The sequence below is a fragment of the Lagopus muta genome, chromosome 3 (assembly GCF_023343835.1).
Source record: "Lagopus muta isolate bLagMut1 chromosome 3, bLagMut1 primary, whole genome shotgun sequence".
In the NCBI taxonomy this organism is placed as follows: domain Eukaryota; kingdom Metazoa; phylum Chordata; class Aves; order Galliformes; family Phasianidae; genus Lagopus; species Lagopus muta.
The window spans coordinates 45,873,248-45,890,901 of record NC_064435.1 but is presented as its reverse complement, the minus strand read 5'-3'; the positions used below and the strand labels follow the sequence as shown (position 1 = coordinate 45,890,901).

At 38.5% G+C, this 17,654-nt stretch overlaps 1 protein-coding gene across 4 annotated transcripts in view; it reads left to right on the top strand.

Annotated features, from left to right (window-relative positions):
* LAMA3 (laminin subunit alpha 3) overlaps positions 1-17,654 on the top strand; it is a 112,747-nt gene that overhangs the window by 76,874 nt on the left and 18,219 nt on the right. For all 4 annotated transcript variants that reach the window (XM_048940780.1, XM_048940781.1, XM_048940779.1 and 1 more), the window contains 15 exons: positions 2,749-2,858; positions 4,570-4,650; positions 6,052-6,158; positions 9,299-9,349; positions 9,729-9,880; positions 10,367-10,477; positions 10,581-10,692; positions 11,252-11,419; positions 12,447-12,643; positions 14,079-14,195; positions 14,760-14,914; positions 16,019-16,160; positions 16,686-16,785; positions 17,274-17,390; positions 17,474-17,653. In XM_048940780.1, the coding sequence (XP_048796737.1) occupies positions 2,749-2,858; positions 4,570-4,650; positions 6,052-6,158; positions 9,299-9,349; positions 9,729-9,880; positions 10,367-10,477; positions 10,581-10,692; positions 11,252-11,419; positions 12,447-12,643; positions 14,079-14,195; positions 14,760-14,914; positions 16,019-16,160; positions 16,686-16,785; positions 17,274-17,390; positions 17,474-17,653 (1,900 nt within the window). The remainder of the gene's footprint in view (positions 1-2,748; positions 2,859-4,569; positions 4,651-6,051; positions 6,159-9,298; positions 9,350-9,728; positions 9,881-10,366; positions 10,478-10,580; positions 10,693-11,251; positions 11,420-12,446; positions 12,644-14,078; positions 14,196-14,759; positions 14,915-16,018; positions 16,161-16,685; positions 16,786-17,273; positions 17,391-17,473; position 17,654) is intronic.

Genomic DNA, 17,654 nt, shown 5'->3' with positions numbered 1-17,654 from the left:
CAGCTTAAAAAAATAGCGAAGTAAATGATAAAGGAGATAAAAGTTAGATTAATTAGAATATGCCAACTGTTGCGGGAGATATATTGGGGCAGAGTCTGCTCCCTGGCATACCATGCTAAAGGTAAAGCAAACTCAAAGGAGCTGATCAGCCCTAGTAACCTAGGGAATGTGACATCTGGCTGACTGTGCTTCTCTAGCTTGTATCTATGACAGTCCTTTAAACAGTTTGTTCTGAATAAATTCCTACTTGAACTTTTTTCACTAATTTTTTTACGTACTAAGTGAAAACAAGAACCTTGCCAAAGTCTTTCGTGGTTTGTTTTCTCTGTTATTTCTTCCTTGTTCATTCTGAATCCATTCTGCCTGCGGTGCATTCCTACGCATTATGTAATTCCCCTCGACTTTGTCTCAACCAACCCTGGTGTTTCAATGGAAGCTGTAAACCAATTCAGCACATTCTGGCAAATGACTTACAGTCTGCTGCAGTGGTGAGGCTGGGCAGGCCATGACAGGAAAGTGCTGCAACAGAACTATAGAGATGAGGAAGTTTTAGTTCTAATGAAAATTATGAAGCCAGAAAAACACATATTTCACATTTGGCCATGAAATGAAATGTGTTTTAGGTTTCTCTTTATCCCTTCTTCCTCCCAGCTGGATCAACTTTCAGGTAGATAGAACTAAATTGACACTTAAATGAGACAAAATTTAAGGCAGGCAAAGTCACCTGGTATAACGTGGTGAAAAATGAAAGCCTGGAGGGCCTGTATTTCCATTATGAGCCTCCATCCAATAAAGACCAGGTTCTTCTCTCTATACAAGAGTCATCAAACAGAGACCTGCAGCAGTGCTGAGAAGGCAGCACAGAGGTATCAAGTTTCTGGTGTATCTGTTTCATATCTGAAATGTAAAGCTTGGCCTTCTCATTCCTGCCCCTCACCCGGAGCACTGGACTCAGTACCTTCTCACATCAGCTGCTCTCCAGTGATGGCCTCCATAGAAGGCTATTTGAGCTAAGCCCCGGCCAACTCCTCATGGCAGCAGTAAAGTGCTCCTCAGCTAAGGCAAATAAGCTGCTGCATGGTGGTGGAAGGAGAGGAGTGCAGTGCTGCCCTGTTGAATGGGCGAGAGGATGGAGGATAGGAGGAGGTGTTTCTGCTGAGGCCCTAGAACACTGTATTCTCGCACCCACAAGGGTGTCTGGAAGTCAGCTTAGAGTCTGACTTTCAGAGTTTGCAGTACTGGACAGCAGGGAGATGCTGTGACACCAGAGCTGTCTCTGCTCTCATCTCCCATGCAGGCCCTAGGAAACTTGAAGGAAGACCCACGTGGGAGTTGCTGATCTGTCTTCATTTCTCTGTGCTTTGGGAGCACTGGGTTATCTTCTTCACTCTGCATATGCCATGTAACCAGAGGAACACTGTGATACATTCAGAGTGGCTTATATACGTGAAATATCTTTATTCAGATATTTATGGAATTGTTTCAGTTTCTATAATCATTCTTGAATGATAATATCTTCATATTTCTTCAACTTCCCCTAGTTAAATGCCCCATATATGAACTGGAGCTTTTTCTGTTCTTTCCCAGGGTCTTTCACAAGTGAGCCACATAATCAATCCTTGTCCCAAAACAAATTATAGGCTACTATGTGCATAGTCTGGGGCAAGCACTGTTGGTGTGTTTGAGAGTCTGGGTGTGAAGAAAAATGCAGTATAAGAGAAGGTGGGAAGGACAGAAATGTTGTTCGTCCGCAGGGGAAAGTGTCCATCTGCTGCAAATCACAGTAATAGGGCCCTCAGCCATAGCTTGAAGTCAGTGTCCTAGCAGTGGGAGTGCAGTCTGCTCAGTGACTGCTTCCAGCCAGTTTCCCACATTCTTTTTCACTTTATTAGTAAACACTCAGATCTGTGGAACACTGGATTAGTCTGTTGCACATTGAAGAAGACAGCTGTAGAACTAGGGAGCCTCATGGATGTTGGGTACATGGAATTTTTTTGGCTGCTCAAAATTTATTTCAACAACTTCTATTTTAAATCAGGACCTCTCTAGATAGAGCAAAAGCAAGTTGCTTATCCTCCCCTCAGAAATGTGTTTGACATTTGGACAACAAAAGGAATAAACATGGTTTTAAAATAAATTATGAATTTCCACAGTTTTGTCATGGAAAAATATTTCAATTGTTAATCAATCAGTTTTAATTTATCTTACAGGCTTTTCTTTTTATTATTTATTCCAGTTATTTCAGGTTACAAATTATGTGTACATTGGTGAAAGTGCATGAAATTCAATTTTAATCTTAATCTGAGAAGATATTTAGTTTTGATAGTAATTTCATGGGATTTTAAAGAATGTTCTTGAGCTCAATTCATTGCCTGTCTTTGAATTGTCTGTCTTCTAATTAGTGTTAAGATGCAAAAGTTGTGTTTAAACTGAATTTTCCATAGATACCATTGGAATACCAAGAGTGTGTATCAAGTGAACGATAACTAACAAACTATGCATCTGATTAAACTTCTATTTTTGTACTGCTTGTTTATCTGTTGCTTTTTCATAACAGTGAGTAAAATGTACAATTAGAGAACGATTAGAATCAATCTATCCTGGTGGTGAAAGTAGTTTAGTGAAAAATGCTTATTTATGTAGAAGGAAAAGAATGTATCCTCCAAGTAAATTTGCTATAATTATTTAAAATAAAGCCATATTGAGTAGGAAAGCACTGCTAACCATCTTGTTTGTTTCCTTTTCAAGAACTGCCAGTATAATACTGCTGGGGAAAAATGTGAGCTCTGTAAAGATGGTTATTTTGGAGATGCCACTCAAGGTTCCTGTCGGATATGTCCTTGCCCATATACAAACAGGTACTGTAAAATATTGTGAGAAGCCAAGCAGAGGGTAAAGGGTGGGGGGGAGGGAGGGAAGAACAAAATCCTGCTAATATGATAAGGATATTTCCTTATATTCATGTATCACCCAACACAGTGGGGCATCAGACCCACTTGAGATGTTGGTCCAGAAGTAACTTAGTGTTCCATCTCATGGCATTGCCAGTTTTAATAAGCTGAATATTCCAATTCTGATTCAGTTGCTGAAACACAAAGACATGCTGCTGTGACCTGGAAGATCACCAGGCACTTGTGGTGTGCCTATTTACAACAACATGAGTAACTTCTTAGTAGTGAGTAAGGCAAGGTGGAAGTATTTTCCATTACTAAGCGTATCTAGAATCTTTTTTTTAATGGAATGCAAAGTGTAAGTTATCTTTAATCTCATGTTGAACGCCGTCTAGGTAGGAGATATGTGGCAGTGATGAAAGAAGCCTTTTTGATGAATTCAGAAAATTAAGATACAGAAGATAGAAAACACACACCAGGTAGCCATAAGTAATAGATCTATGCTAGCAGACAATAGTCAGCTTTTTTGTTTATCAGAGAACTCTTCAGTACATCTGTTTTTGACATCATTGGCCTCTTCTGCAGGTGCTTGCCTGAGGCTGAAAGAACATATTTTCACTCATCTTTTGGCTTAAGAGTGTTGAAATATCTGAAGAGGCCATGAAACCTGCAATAACTTTATAGATGCACATTAAAGTGATAAAGAATATTTATTATGTAAAAAATGCACTCCACCTGGCATTACTGCAGTTGCTTTATGCAACTGTTAGTAAGTTAAAAAATGAAAGTAGCAAGCGTGCCTTATCCCCTCTTCACCTCCTGCCTTCTCCTTACCAAACACTGGCCAAGTAGTTGTTTTCCTCAAGAAAAATTTGAATCTAATCAAGTCTTCCAGGAAGAACAGAAGAACAGATAGAAATTTTCATGTTATCAGAAATACTCCCCAAATTGGTGTGCAACTCCATTCTGCCTAAGTTTAAAAAAAAAGAAGAAAAATGCTATTATATACATAAAAGTAACCTCTAATTTTTCAATCCATTAAAAAAAGCAAAAAAGGCTATCTGAACAGGAAGAAACTTTGTTCAGTACAGGGTATTGATTCTTGCCTGGTAAGATAAAATAGCTGCGTAGAGTTGTTTTATTTTACAACATCATTATTAAGGTTTACTTTAGGCATTGCTTTGGGTAGTGAGCTATAATACCCAGCTCAGAGGGCCAGGAAATCATTGGGTTTTGGTCCAGGGATAGAATTTCAAGGAAACATAGGAAAGAATTCAAAGAAATAGCCAAATCAATTTATTTGGAGAAATGTCTTCAAACATGAAGAGGAGGCATTCAGACTGAGTATGACGGAAAAGGTTTTTTATGGTAAGAGTAGGGAAATACTGGAATGGGTTGCCCTGTGACTTGGTGGGTGCCCCATCCCTGAAGACATTAAAGGTTAGGCTGGATGAGGCTCCATTCTAGCTGTAGGTGTCCCTGTTCATTGCAGGGGAGCTGGACTGGATGACCATTAAAGCCCTTTCCAACACAAATGATTCTATGATTCTGTGATGTATTGATGATTTAATTAGCTGATGGAATGAAAAACATTTAATCACAAAAACATTTATTTTTAGCCTCTGGACTGTAAAATCTGATTGTGCTTTCACAAAAATATTTTGGTTTCTTCTCACAGGTTTGCAACTGGCTGTGTGGCAAATGGTGAAGAAATTCAGTGTCTCTGCAAAGAAGGCTATACTGGAGTTCGTTGTGAACGGTAAGTGACTTGATTCTCAAGACCAATAAAAGGAGGTCTGCATTATATATCGTTGTATGAATGTACGTAATATGCAAACACTTAAAGAATATACATATGTATAAACAGCTGCTATAGTGTGGTCCTGTTGTAATTGTAGGTATAAACCCAACACTCCCTTAAGAAAACCATTCTCCAAAGACTATTTGGTGAATACACAGTTCTTACCAAAAAGGGAAGTGTCAGCCTCTTGCTGAAGTGCCCTGAGTGTTGCCTTGTCCTCTGACTGTCTGATTATAACAGATCCCACTTAATTTGTCCTTGTTACAATTGAAAACGATTTCCCATTTCTTCCAGCATACTTTATGGTGCTTCAGTGTTCTTAATTTGTTACCAGTAGCAACTATGTAACACTTAACACCATACCCTTCACCCCAACCCATTTTGGTGCACTTCCCAGCTGCAGCGCACAAACACAATACTGAAGCCGTCTCTTTTGCTGGAATGCTACAGCAGTTTGACAAAGCAGAAGAGGTCCAGCTTTTATAGCAGGATTTTATATATACAGCATGTACAGCAGTTTATAGCAGGAAGAGGAAACAATTCTAGTGAGTTTCAAGTCCAAGAGGATTTTCAGCATAACAGAGTTGTCTGATTTGGAAAGTTGAGGCCAGTGAGTCCTGATGTCTCTCCTGAAGACAATACCACCAGTAGCACATTATCTTGTACTTCAAGACTGTTACATTTGACATCTAAACTGTAGGTTATAAATTTTCTCTTCCAGATCTAGCCATAACTCAGCTCCTTATCATGGTCTCTTGATTTACATGTTACTACTCCTATAGATCTTACAGCAGAGTTACTTTGAGGAATACTAGCTAGCAAGACCAGACAATACATTTAACCCATAATATATTCAGGGAGCACTCACACAGACTGCTTTGCTGACAGATGGCAAAAGGAGATATCACCCAAGAGATGGGTGGTAACGTTCAGTACCACTGATGTTTGAAAACTCAATGCATATTTGCAGTATGACTCTAGTTGATATTTGATTTCTGGTGGGATCACAGATCAAAATGGTGTTGTTATCCCAGTTAGGTATTGTAAAATTCTCTCATTATGTACGTATCTATGTGCATTGTATTTTTACACATGAGATGAATTATTCTCATATGAGTATTGTGGGAGCTTTTATTTTTAGAAAAATTTCTGCAGTACTAGGAAAGAGATTTTTAACATATGGCAGTGGATACTGAAAAGCAAAAATACCTTCGTTTTGTGTAAGTCAAGGTGTGAAATCAAAGTTCCTGACAGTTTCTTCAAGGGAAAGACTTGTTTATTTTTGTCCAATGAAAGTATATTTGACAAAAGTGGGTTCAAATATTTAATGGGGAAAAAAAATTGTCCCTCTTTATCTAGCTGTGCTCCAGGATATTTTGGAAATCCACAAAAATATGGAGGCTACTGTCAGAAATGTAATTGTAACAACAATGGACAGCTGGCTAGCTGCGACCACCTGACTGGAGGTATGTAAGGGTCTATGGATGTGGAAGGTAATGTTGATTTCTCTCAGAGAAGCAAAGAGGGAAGGTAATTAAGTTGAATGGAAAAAGAGATCTCAACATAGAATAAATGTAAATTGTTTTTAACAAAACAGAAGATTTCCTAAAACATAAAAGCAGAGCAACATACGGCCGGAAACTGCAGCAAAGGAAGTTCTGCACAAATGTGCACAAGAACTTCTTTACAGTGAGGTGACAGAGCACTGGAACAGGCTGCCCAGGGAGGTGGTGGAGTCTCCTTCTCTGGAGATGTTCAAGACCTGCCTGGATGCCTACTTGTGTGACCTGCTGTAGGGAACCTGCTTTGGCAGGGGGGTTGGACTCGATGATCTCTGGAGGTCCCTTCCAACCCCTACAATTCTGTGATTCTGTGACATAAGGATTGTTCTGAGTCATTGAGTTCATCCTTGTAAACCATTTTATCATATATTTCCCTTCGTAAGTAATATTGATTATATTTTGCTCTTAAGCTTCACAGTCACATATTTGGATTCATTAGGATTCCTCTTTTGACATACTCAAGTCATATCTTGCCAGTCTGTTATGAGCTTATGGAACAAATCTTACAAACACTCAATATGTCTTTTTTAAATGTATCTGGGACAGATTAGTGATATCTTCAGAGTCTGCATCAGACACTGCCATCTTAGGTATCCAAGCTAACTGTGTTAACAATGAGAGACAAACATCTTACAAGGGCTGTTTTATAAATCCTGCTATACCCCTATATGCAATCCAAGACATCCTTGGTATTTCCAGTATCAGTCATATGTACGCTCCACTAATAATAAGCTCTTAAAAGAATATAATGCCAGAATTATATTATTATACCTGCTTTATAGATTACAGTTCTGAAGTAAAAGGCTCTATCCTGCATTCCTTAGACTGGCTTTACCTCAATTCACCTCAGCCTCCTTAGATAAGATACTGGTTTATATTTAGAAACACACAAGTCACTGCACTTGAAAAAAGCCTTGATTCCCCCAAGTTTTTTTTTCTCTTCAAAGTTATGCTTTTCTTTCCACAGATGCATCTTTTCTTTCTGGTGTGTTTAGTGACATGCCAAACTAATAACTCTTCATGTTTGCACATTATTCATTTCTCTGTGCTACCGTTCATATTGCATTACAGTGACTTCAAGGATCACCTTCATTTTCTCTGGTCACAGAAATTAGGAAAACAGTGATGTGAACTGCTGTTGGCACCTGGTGCAATTTTTTCAATAGGTAGTTCTCATTTTGTATTTCATTGAAGTAATAAATCTTCATTATTTTTATACTTCACGTGGAACAGATCCAAGCGGCTTTTGATGTTTTCTCATTCCATTCTTCTTGAAGCAAGAGTTTGCAAGGACAAGCTGATCCGTAGGGCAAAATTCAACAAGCAAGTTTCTTTTCAGTTTGATCAGATGGAGACAGCCATCTCTTTCTCCACGTTAGCAATAAAACCCTCTGTGATCATCAGCACGGCAAGTTCTAGCAGGCTTCCATGTGCGTGATGTTCGGCACTTGGCCAGATCTATTTTATCATTTCTTGGCTGATGTTGTTTGTTCACGAGCTGTAATAATAGTTTTATTTAATTGGTACTTCATGGTGACAGCTGAAATGTATCTTGTGTAAGCCTGAATTATACAGCAGCAGAACCACATATGTATTTGCATTTAGAATAATCTCCTTCCTTCTCTTAAAAATACATTCTTTGTGACTTGTTTTCTTCTGGCAGCAGCACTCAGTACTCATACTGTTTAACTTTCTGATGACTTAATGTGAAAGTGCCAAAGGAAATGGCACAGCGAGGCATTTTGTTCCAGGCTGTTCCATGCTGCTGTTAAATTTCACATTCCATTTTATCACTGTATCCTCTCACAGTTAAAAGCTGTTGTTGACTCTTGGCAACAGCAGCCTATGCCAAGTGCATCCTTTTAATTCAGAGTAAAAGATGCGCACAGCCCTTCTTGTTTTCAACAGGAGTTGGCAGTACAAGCAGTTTTGCAGTAGCCACTAGGACCAGATCTGTAAAGGGAACTTGCACATCAAGACAGGGCGATTCCCATCCTATATGAAGGCACTTTTGCAAGCCCTTTCCAATCCTGCCTCCTAGAAGTTAGAATCCTGGCTTATGATTGTACATATACATACACACACATATTGGAAAGTATCAAGCTTCTTATAATGGGATTTGTAAAATAAGCAAGCAAAACAGTACACTGAACATATAATTGCTTGTGCTAGCCTGTTGGGAAGGGCAGTGAAGGCAATGTCTGTTGCATACTACTTATACCTATGGCCCAAGCACCATGCTTAAGTATAATGTATAGTGCCTCCTTCCATACATAGTCTGGATTTCATTCAAGGCTGATTAATCCCTTAAACAAGCAAGCTGGAACACATATGAAAGAAGGCTATAAATGTTCTCAGCATCTAAAGGGTAAGACATCCTTGTGGGAATTAAGATTTGTGGTTTGGATAACTTAGAATCATAGAATCACCAAGGTTGGAAAAGACCTAAAAGATCACCCAGTCCAACCGTTCACCTATTCCCAATAGCTCCCACTAAACCATGTCCCTCAACACAACATCCAGCCTTTCCTTGAACACCCCCAGGCTCGGTGACTCCACCACCTCCCTGGGCAGTCCATTCCAGTGCCTGACCACCCTTTCTGAAAAGTAATACTTCCTGATGTGGATGTGGATGTTAAAGTAGATAACTGTTTTGCACCTATGTCTTGTGTAAAATGCTTTAACTAATAGGCAGTATAGTCTTGGCTCCTGTCACAGTATTATTACTCTAGGCAAATTCTAGGAATACACTCAGTGCACATGATGTGAGAGATTCTGCTTTTATAGAAGTTGCATATCTACGGGGTTACAGTCAGTTTCCTTTTGAAGGATAAAAAAGATGTTGATCTCATCAAAGCATAGGTAAGAGCTGATTTTTTCAGCATGCTCAAGCCTTATAGACATTCTAGATCTTGCATAATGGACATGGATTTATGAAAGGAGAGCACAGTGTTTTTAGTATCTGCCAGATGAAAAAAATGAGGGTTAAAAATGCAGTCAGTAGTGGAAAGTTTTGGTAACTGGTGATTGTCTTTGGATTCCAGAATGTTTCAATAATGAACCAAAAGATGTGGATCCCAATGAAGACTGTGACTGTAAGTAACAACACAGAATTGCACAAAGATGTCTGCTGTTTTTGACTGCATGCCAGTGACTCTTTTAAGAGTGACAAAGTTGAAAAAGAAATGGTGGTGTTCTGTAATGAATGTTTTAAAAGCAAAGATTCAACCAAACAATTGGCCAAAAATGATGACAGAATTCAGCTAGCCAGATGTAGATGGTGCCTTCTTTCTCTTCATTTCTGGATTTGGTACTCTCCTTAATACTGTGGGCTTTGTTGTTTCCTGCGTTATTTAGAGAGGGTGACAGGCATCAAATTTCTATTGCATCTCAGTTGTTAATGTATTCAGTGAAAAGTTCTCTGCACAAATAACTTTAGAATGTATTGTTTTCCTCTGCTTATGCTCCCTTTAGCATGTGATAGCTGTGTAATTACATTGCTGAAGGATCTGAGCACAATAGGTGATGAACTTCAGCTGATTAAGTCCCAGCTGCAAAATGTTCGTGCTGATGCCAACACACTAGAGCAGATGAGACAGTTGGAAATACGCATCAAAGACTTAAAGGTACTGTGAAGTAAACTGAAAAGTTGATTCAGATGAAGCAGATAAGAGTTGAATGTAGGAATTCATGCCATCTTTTTATGGGCTTGTAGGGAAACACACATTAACTTTGGATTTCAAATTCTGAACTCTGACAGCACTGGGTTTCACCTATGGGAGGAGGGTTATTAGTTCAGCACAGAGCTCTCTAAGGGACCCAGCATCACAAGGCCTGCTGGCCTTGGCATCTGTATCTCTGAGGTTTTCCTGTAGGTCTTTTCTTCTGGCACTTCATGCCTCTGTGTGACCAAGAAAATAAAACAACCCCAAATTCAAATTTCCAATACCAAAATTCATCCTGAAGGAATTTTCTTCAGTTAAAACAGCAGTTGCTGACCTCACAGAAGGAAAAGCCCAGTTTTTGGGCAACAGTTGATCAGGTTTGATAATCACTCGTTATCTCCTGTGTCTTGGTGATTCACTGGATTTTGTTTTTTGATTTCTTTTCAGGTCTTACTGAACAATTACCGTTCTGTTTTACATAACCAGGGCTCAAAGGCAGATGAATTGGAGAAAGAATTCAGTAAGCTAAATCATGATGTAAATGCTCTCCAGGAAAAGGTGGGTGACTGACATATTAATTTAAACATGTGCACCTCTTGATTATATATTATTAGCTAAATATCTCCACATATTTTTGAATTATTTTTTTTTCCTTTGCTAGGCTGAGATGAACTATAAAGCAGCTGAGATACTCTTAAATAATTTTGGACAAACTCATCAAAAAGGAAAGGATTTGGTTTCAAGAATACAAATAGTAGTCAATAATATACAAGGTAAAAATAGTAGTAATAGGTTTTGTTTCATTAGTTCATTAAAACAATATTTTTAATTAAGCATGGGAGCAGTTTGGTTTTTTTTGTTTGTTTGTTTTGTAAGAAATGACAAGTTAGACCTAGCTGCCGAATTCAATCTTCTTAGTAAGAATCTAATACATTATGCTAACTTAGGAGCCTGCCTTCCCTTTTGAGTGAATAAGTACAGAGAAACTTTACCAGTGGGAAATCTAAGGCACTTAATTGACAATCCTAACTTCAGCTTTATTTCCATATCTGTTGCTATTATAGGCTTTCTTAAATTAGAAGCTTAACATAATTGCTGAATTTGGTCATTCAGGAAAAACTTCATGGCTGATGTTGTCTTGGTAACACGGATACTTTTTAGCTTAGTGCAGTTAGTGCAAAATCCTTCCTGATCTACTTCATTAAAGGATTCAGGAATAGGCATGTCTTTTTGGAAAAGAGACCAGCCCGTCATTTGAATGTTCTACATGGTGCATTCTCTGTTTGAATTTGACATTGCTTTTTTTTTTTTTTTTTTTTTTTTTAAATTCAGTGCTCTTGGAACAAATAGCTGGTACGAACTCAGAAGGTAACAATTTACCCTCGGGTGATGCTGCCAAAGAACTGGCTGAAGCTCAAAGAATGATGAGAGAGATGCGAAATCGCAACTTTGGCCAACTGCAAACAGATGCAGAGAAGGAGAGAACAGAAGCTCGGCTGTGTAAGGGCTTGTTCTTTAAGCTCCATGCTCTCTAGAAAGATCAATTTTAAACCTGAAGCATTGCTGGCTGTTTGCGATGAAGAATACAGAGAGGGACAATTTGCAATGTATTGCTGGGACTTGTAGCAGTTAGCCAAAATGAAAGCAGTAGTTCTGGAGGAGATGTAAAGGCTTTCTTACTTTGTTAGTAATAAACTGATTTGAGATGGGGAAGAAACCCAGTAGAGCCCTCTAATAATGAAATGAATCTCAGTAAAGATGTGGCCAATTATACATAGTTAGCCAGTGCTTCTGTGCATTATAATATATATGATACAGCATATGAGGTTGTTACAGAGAAATTACACTTGTAATTTAACAACAGATATTAAGAAGCTCTTAGAGTAGTACATAGGTCAGATCATACAAGGATGGTTAATATAACCTTATATTAATAACAGTGAGGTCAGCACAGTCACAGGCTTATCTCCTAACAAGCACTGTAGTTGAGAAATGTGAAAGACGTGATTGATATTAATTTCCCCTAACTCTGAACTTCGATACCTTCCCATCAGTAACTATTCTGTATCCTAACATGTAGGCATTGAAATGGACGCTCTTGAACGTGTGGTTCATTTGATCTATTTTATGTTTCTGCTTTCTGTGAAACATGCCTGAATCTCAACTGATTACAGAGGAAGCTTTGATGTCTAGCTCAAATGTAGACGTCTACACTGCAGGTGAAATTGGTGATGAAACAATTCAGTATTTGCAGAAGATTAACTTCATCCTTATTTAATTTAGAAATAGCCAAATAAACACTGATCTGTGTCTGCAGCAGCAAATTTGTGAGCAAATTTAATCCAGTGAGATGCTGAATAGTATCTCTGCTACAGTAACACTGGATCTAGTGCTGCAAAGGATGTTCTGTAATTTCTGCAACCCTTAGGTTTTTTTTAACCCTGTATGTCAGACCTTTCTAAAGGTGGTTTGTTGCAGTTCCCTTCTTCTCTGAACAAAGCTTTTCTTTCTGGTCCTGATAATTCAGTACTGGCACGTGTTAAGAATGAACTGCAGAAGTACCACCAAGAAAATCATGGACTTGTTAAAATTATGAGGGATTCATTGAATGAATATGAATCCAAACTTAATGATCTTCGTGAAGCTCTGAATGAAGCAACAGGACAAACCAAACAAGCCGAGAACTTAAACAGAGAAAATGGAGTTCTATTGGAAGACATTAAGGTACTGCTGGGGTTTGAGAGAATAAAGTTAAGTTTCAGGAGATAAAACTACTTTTTATTGCCACATTTGACTATGCAAAGCCAAGTAACACTAATTCTTTAGACTTATTTTCCCAAGATCTCTTTTTATCTTTTGATGTATGCGTGTATGACCAGGTATAAATGTAGTCTGCTCCCACTTGCAACCTTTTGATGTAATGAGAACAGGGTGATAAGGATGAGGATTCTCATTTCTGATGAGAGGGCAAAAAGAGTCTCTGCTTGACCATTATTCTTTAGTTGCCACTGCTTTTGTTTCCTATTGTAGATCAAATTGCTGGTTCTGATACACATCCCATAGTAAGTTTCTTGATGTAATTGGCTACAAAAGCTGTAAAAGATGAGGAAAATGTGTCCAATACTGTTAAATTATTTGAGATTAATAGTCCACAGAACTGCTTTTGAAGTCTGATGAGAAATGTGACAATGCTTCCATTCCTGAACTCTCCTTGATTTCTTTCAAGCTGATAGTAAAAGAGAGATGAGTGTGCTTCAGGATGCATTCTTTTCAGCAAATTGTATTTTTGCTGAAGTGTCGCTGTTTTGTAACACTCATGTCTAGCCAGTTTGCTAACACTGCTCGAGCAAAATAATTTCTATGTTCAACTGTTCCTTAAACGTTGAACTGCACCTTTATGTGCATGGACTATACAATGCATGTGTTGGCTGAGTGTGCACAGTTGTCTGAAAAGATGGATGCATCTGTTCATGTCATAAATCTGCTGCTACACTTCTCTGTTAGAGAGAGACTTTTTAGAATGACAGAAACACAACTGAAGAGAGTTTAATATCCTTACCTGCACTACCTCTTGTCTAGTTGTGTGTAATGCTGTGCCATTACCCTAGAGCTACTCTGTAAATTGTCACAATTACTGTTCTAGACCAAGGACTTCCATTTGTTTTTCCATCAAGAAAGTAAAACGGAGAGGGTTCATGCCTCCTTTTTAGTGACATCCACAGATGAAGGGATGACTTGAAGATCTTATTTCTGCCTTTCAGAGAGCAGAAAAGATCAGATTTGTCACTTGGGAGGTGTATTTAAAGATTCCAGGTTTGCAAGAACAAACCCTTAAATGGTCTTCCCTGACTGTTCATCTAGGCTGACACATACTACTATCATCTCGTCTGAGCAATAATAACTGAACTACTGTGGTCTCTTGCTCAGCTGTCTTGGTGAGCTATGTGCTATACCACTGCAAACTCCCAAGTTCTGTCACTATTCTAATCCATGGATTAGATCCTAGACACTACAGGTAAACACAGCAGTAGCATCTTTGGAAAAAAACCTCTGTTATGCTCTAGGTGATTTGTGTGTCCTGATGTGCTCACAGATGTGATTTTCCTGCTTCTTAATTATAACCCAATCATCCGATATTCAACCATTTATTTTTCCCCAGAAACGAATTGATGAGACAAATGAACAACAGAACAGCATCTTGGATATTTTGAGCTCTGCCCAGACTTCCCTGACACAAGCTGACAGTATGCTTGGATTACTGCTGAAGAGCAAAGAGGTATTGTTAACCTGTTTAGGTTAAGATTTAAAAAATCCAATACTTTGCTGACACTTTAATAGGTAGCTGAGCTCAGTGGCAAGGACATGAGCCTTGTATATTAAAAAAAAAAACCAAAAAACCAAAAAAACAAACAAAAAAAAAAAAAACAAAAAAAAACCAGCAGTGATCTCAGCACATTCTATATGGAGAATCCTTGCCTGCATAAATGTTTGGAAGAGGAGCTTGTTAACGGTTGTTATGTGTGTCTGAGGTAGACCCTGAGCTGTGGATATCAGAAATTTGAGAGAATGTGCTTGAGAAATACCAGAAGTGATTGTGCTGTTCCTGTATTTCTTTCTAGGTAATTGCTTCCACCTGGGCAATATGCTAGGCCTCTGACTTAGAACAGCAGTTTTTGTGCTTCTGTATCCATTGTATTAAAAAGATAATGTAATGACTAGCAGTTGTTTCCAACAAATTCCAGAGTGTGGGAAGGGTTATTTTTCTCCTTAGTCTTCTCAGGGGTGAGACTTACATACCACTGATGGTGATAAATTTATTTTTTCCTTTATAAATGTGTAGGAATATGAAAGCCTGTCTGCTCAGCTTGATGGAGCACGGAAGGATATGAATGGAAAGCTCACAAATAGCTCCTTATCAGCAAGCAAAGAACCTTTGGTGGTGAGGGCTGAGGAACATGCCAAATCTTTGCAAGAGTTGGCAAAACAACTGGAAGAGTATGTTACTGTTCCTGTAAATGAGACAATTCTGTACACAATGTTCACAGTTGCAAAGCTTTGTGTGTAACTTCACTTGCTTTAATGACCATTTGCAAAGTTAGGAAAAAAGTCATTTTTTTCTGCTTCTGCAGAGATGTTTTCTTTTCATCCCAAACCCCAGTCATCTTGTACTTTTCCTAATCACAGGAAATACAGCTCCATTTTACTGTACTAACTATTTATTAACGAGAGAGATTGTCCTCAGGTAGAGAGCAGATAAGTGCTTATGGTATATTTTTTTATGATGTTAATTCCTGTATCTGCAGTCAGGGATGCCTTTATGATGTCATTGAATTGGGGTAAATAACTGTAAGATATGCCTTTTTAGATTTACTGAGGAAAATAATCCTATAGTTTTCTCATCCTTCAAGGAATCTTCTGGAAAGGCAATATGAGGAGAAAAAAAAAAATAAAAATCTGATATGAATCTGTTATTTCTCCTTTACTTGTACTTTATGTTGGAAATATGAGTGAGGTTTTGGAGGCCTTTCACAGTATATCTGTATCACAGTGTATCAGGACAAAATGAAAGAAAGTAAAATCCTAATTTTTTTTTTTTTCTGTGCAAGTTGTTTGCATTTTGTCATCACACCAATTAGAATTGTCTGTTGTTTCTGGCTCCAGAGCTCATGCACTGTTTCTTTGGCAAAAACACAAGTGATCTTGAAGCTGTTCCATTGTGCGTGTCATCTACCACTTCTGTAGAGTGCTGGAGCAGCCCGAGATCATCTGGAAGCCACTGTTCTCTAAACTCCTCTGAGCTGACCTGTATTTGGGAAGCTGCAATGAAGGAGGCTTATTGGCCTTGTGCCCTGGGGAATATTCCCCATCCAAATCAGTTAAAGACTGTTTGGAGGCCTACAGTCGTATTTTTCCAAGTACTTGAACTCTTCCATGTTCTGAAGAATCATTTTGTATATTGAAATTTTCTACTTTTAATCAATGTTCTAAATGAAAAATGTTTCCTGTACTGGCATTAATTAGAAAGTACTTGGTTCAGGTCTTTTCTCATAGTCCACAGTCTTTGCAGAAGGGTGCATTTTTTCACTCTTTTCCCCACAGAATAAAGAACAATGCCAGGAAGGATGAGCTGGTAGGCTGTGCTGTGGAAGCTTCTACTGCCTATGACAATATTATTAATGCCATCAAAGCTGCAGAGGAAGCAGCCAACAAAGCTGGGAGTGCAGCTGACTCAGCTTTGTCAGTAAGTACCTACAAGCAGCTAAAATGATGGTACAATAAGTGTTGTTTGTTTGTTTGTTTGTTTTGTTTTTTTACTCTCTGAGAAGCACCAAAATTGAAGTCCTCTGTGTCTTGGTATGTTGTATTGATTTGTGGCCATTATTTGGGGAAGCTGCTATTCTTCACATTCATGTATTTGCCTTGCTTCAGCACAATTCAGACTTGTTACTGCCTTTCTGATGAGGCTGTCCATCTGAATGCTTCTTGTCCATTTCAGTGCAAAATAGAGTGATGAATGAGGCAAACCCAGTGATCATTGAGAGCTCTTTCAGCTATTCTCTTTTAATTTGCACTAGTAATATCCATAAGCTCTTCAGCAGAGGATTAGCATGTAACAGCTAATTCGTTTTTAAGGTATTATTCTTTGTATAAAATCACTGTCCTTCTATAGCTGTTCTTATAAAACTGGATTGGGCTTTCTCTTTTACTTTTTGAATGTCAGAATAATTATTAAAGCAGTCTTACAATCCTATGCTTCTATGACCAGACTGTGAAGAGAGAAGACCTATCAGGAAAAGCTGCAAAGTTGAAAGCTGAGAGCAGTACGCTCTTGAATCAAGCACAGGATACTGAAAGGACATTGAAAGGTACTGAGAAATAAAGTGAGAATAGAAATGTTATCATAGACTCACAGAATCATTTAGGTTGGAAAAGACCTCTAAGATCACCAGGTCCAACCATCAACACGACACTGGTAATTCTACCATTAAATCACATCCCGAAGTACCACATCTACATATCTTTTAAATACCTCCAGCGTGATGAGTCAACATCAGAAACTTTCATTGAATCACAAATCTTCACAGTTCCACCAAAGCTCTGTAGCATGTATTTTATCAGAAGAGGATAGTTCCATTACTGCGGGACACATCGTGATGGTTATTTCTAAAATAAAAAGACAAGAAAGTGAATTTCTCACCTTTACGGTGCTATCTATATTCCTTTGCAGCACTCAGGCCCAGCAAATCCTTAGACCTGCACAAGTGTTTTACAGTGCATTCAAGCCACACAGCTCAGCCAACAGAGAGGTGATATTTCTGTATAATGTTCATAAAGGACCTTCACTGTTTTGCAGCTATTGGTCCAACCCTCGAAGACATAAAGCAAAGACTTGGAGTCACTGATGGAAAGAAGAACACACTACAGATTGATCTTGTTACTCTTCAAAATAATCTTAATGGGATAAACAGAGGTCAGTTACTTGCTCATCACTTCTCTTTTGCCTATTTCACCAGTTACTGTAAGAATCTACACATGCATTTTTGTGCCTTTCAGATGACATTGACAGCATCATCACCAGTGCAAAGAACATGGTAAAAAGTGCCAAGGACGTGACAACTAATGTACTGGATGAACTGCTCCCAATTCAGGAAGATGTGGAAAAAATGAAGGGTACCTATGGAAGCACGCAGAGTGCTGGCTTCAACAAAGCATTGACAGAAGCAAACAATTCAGG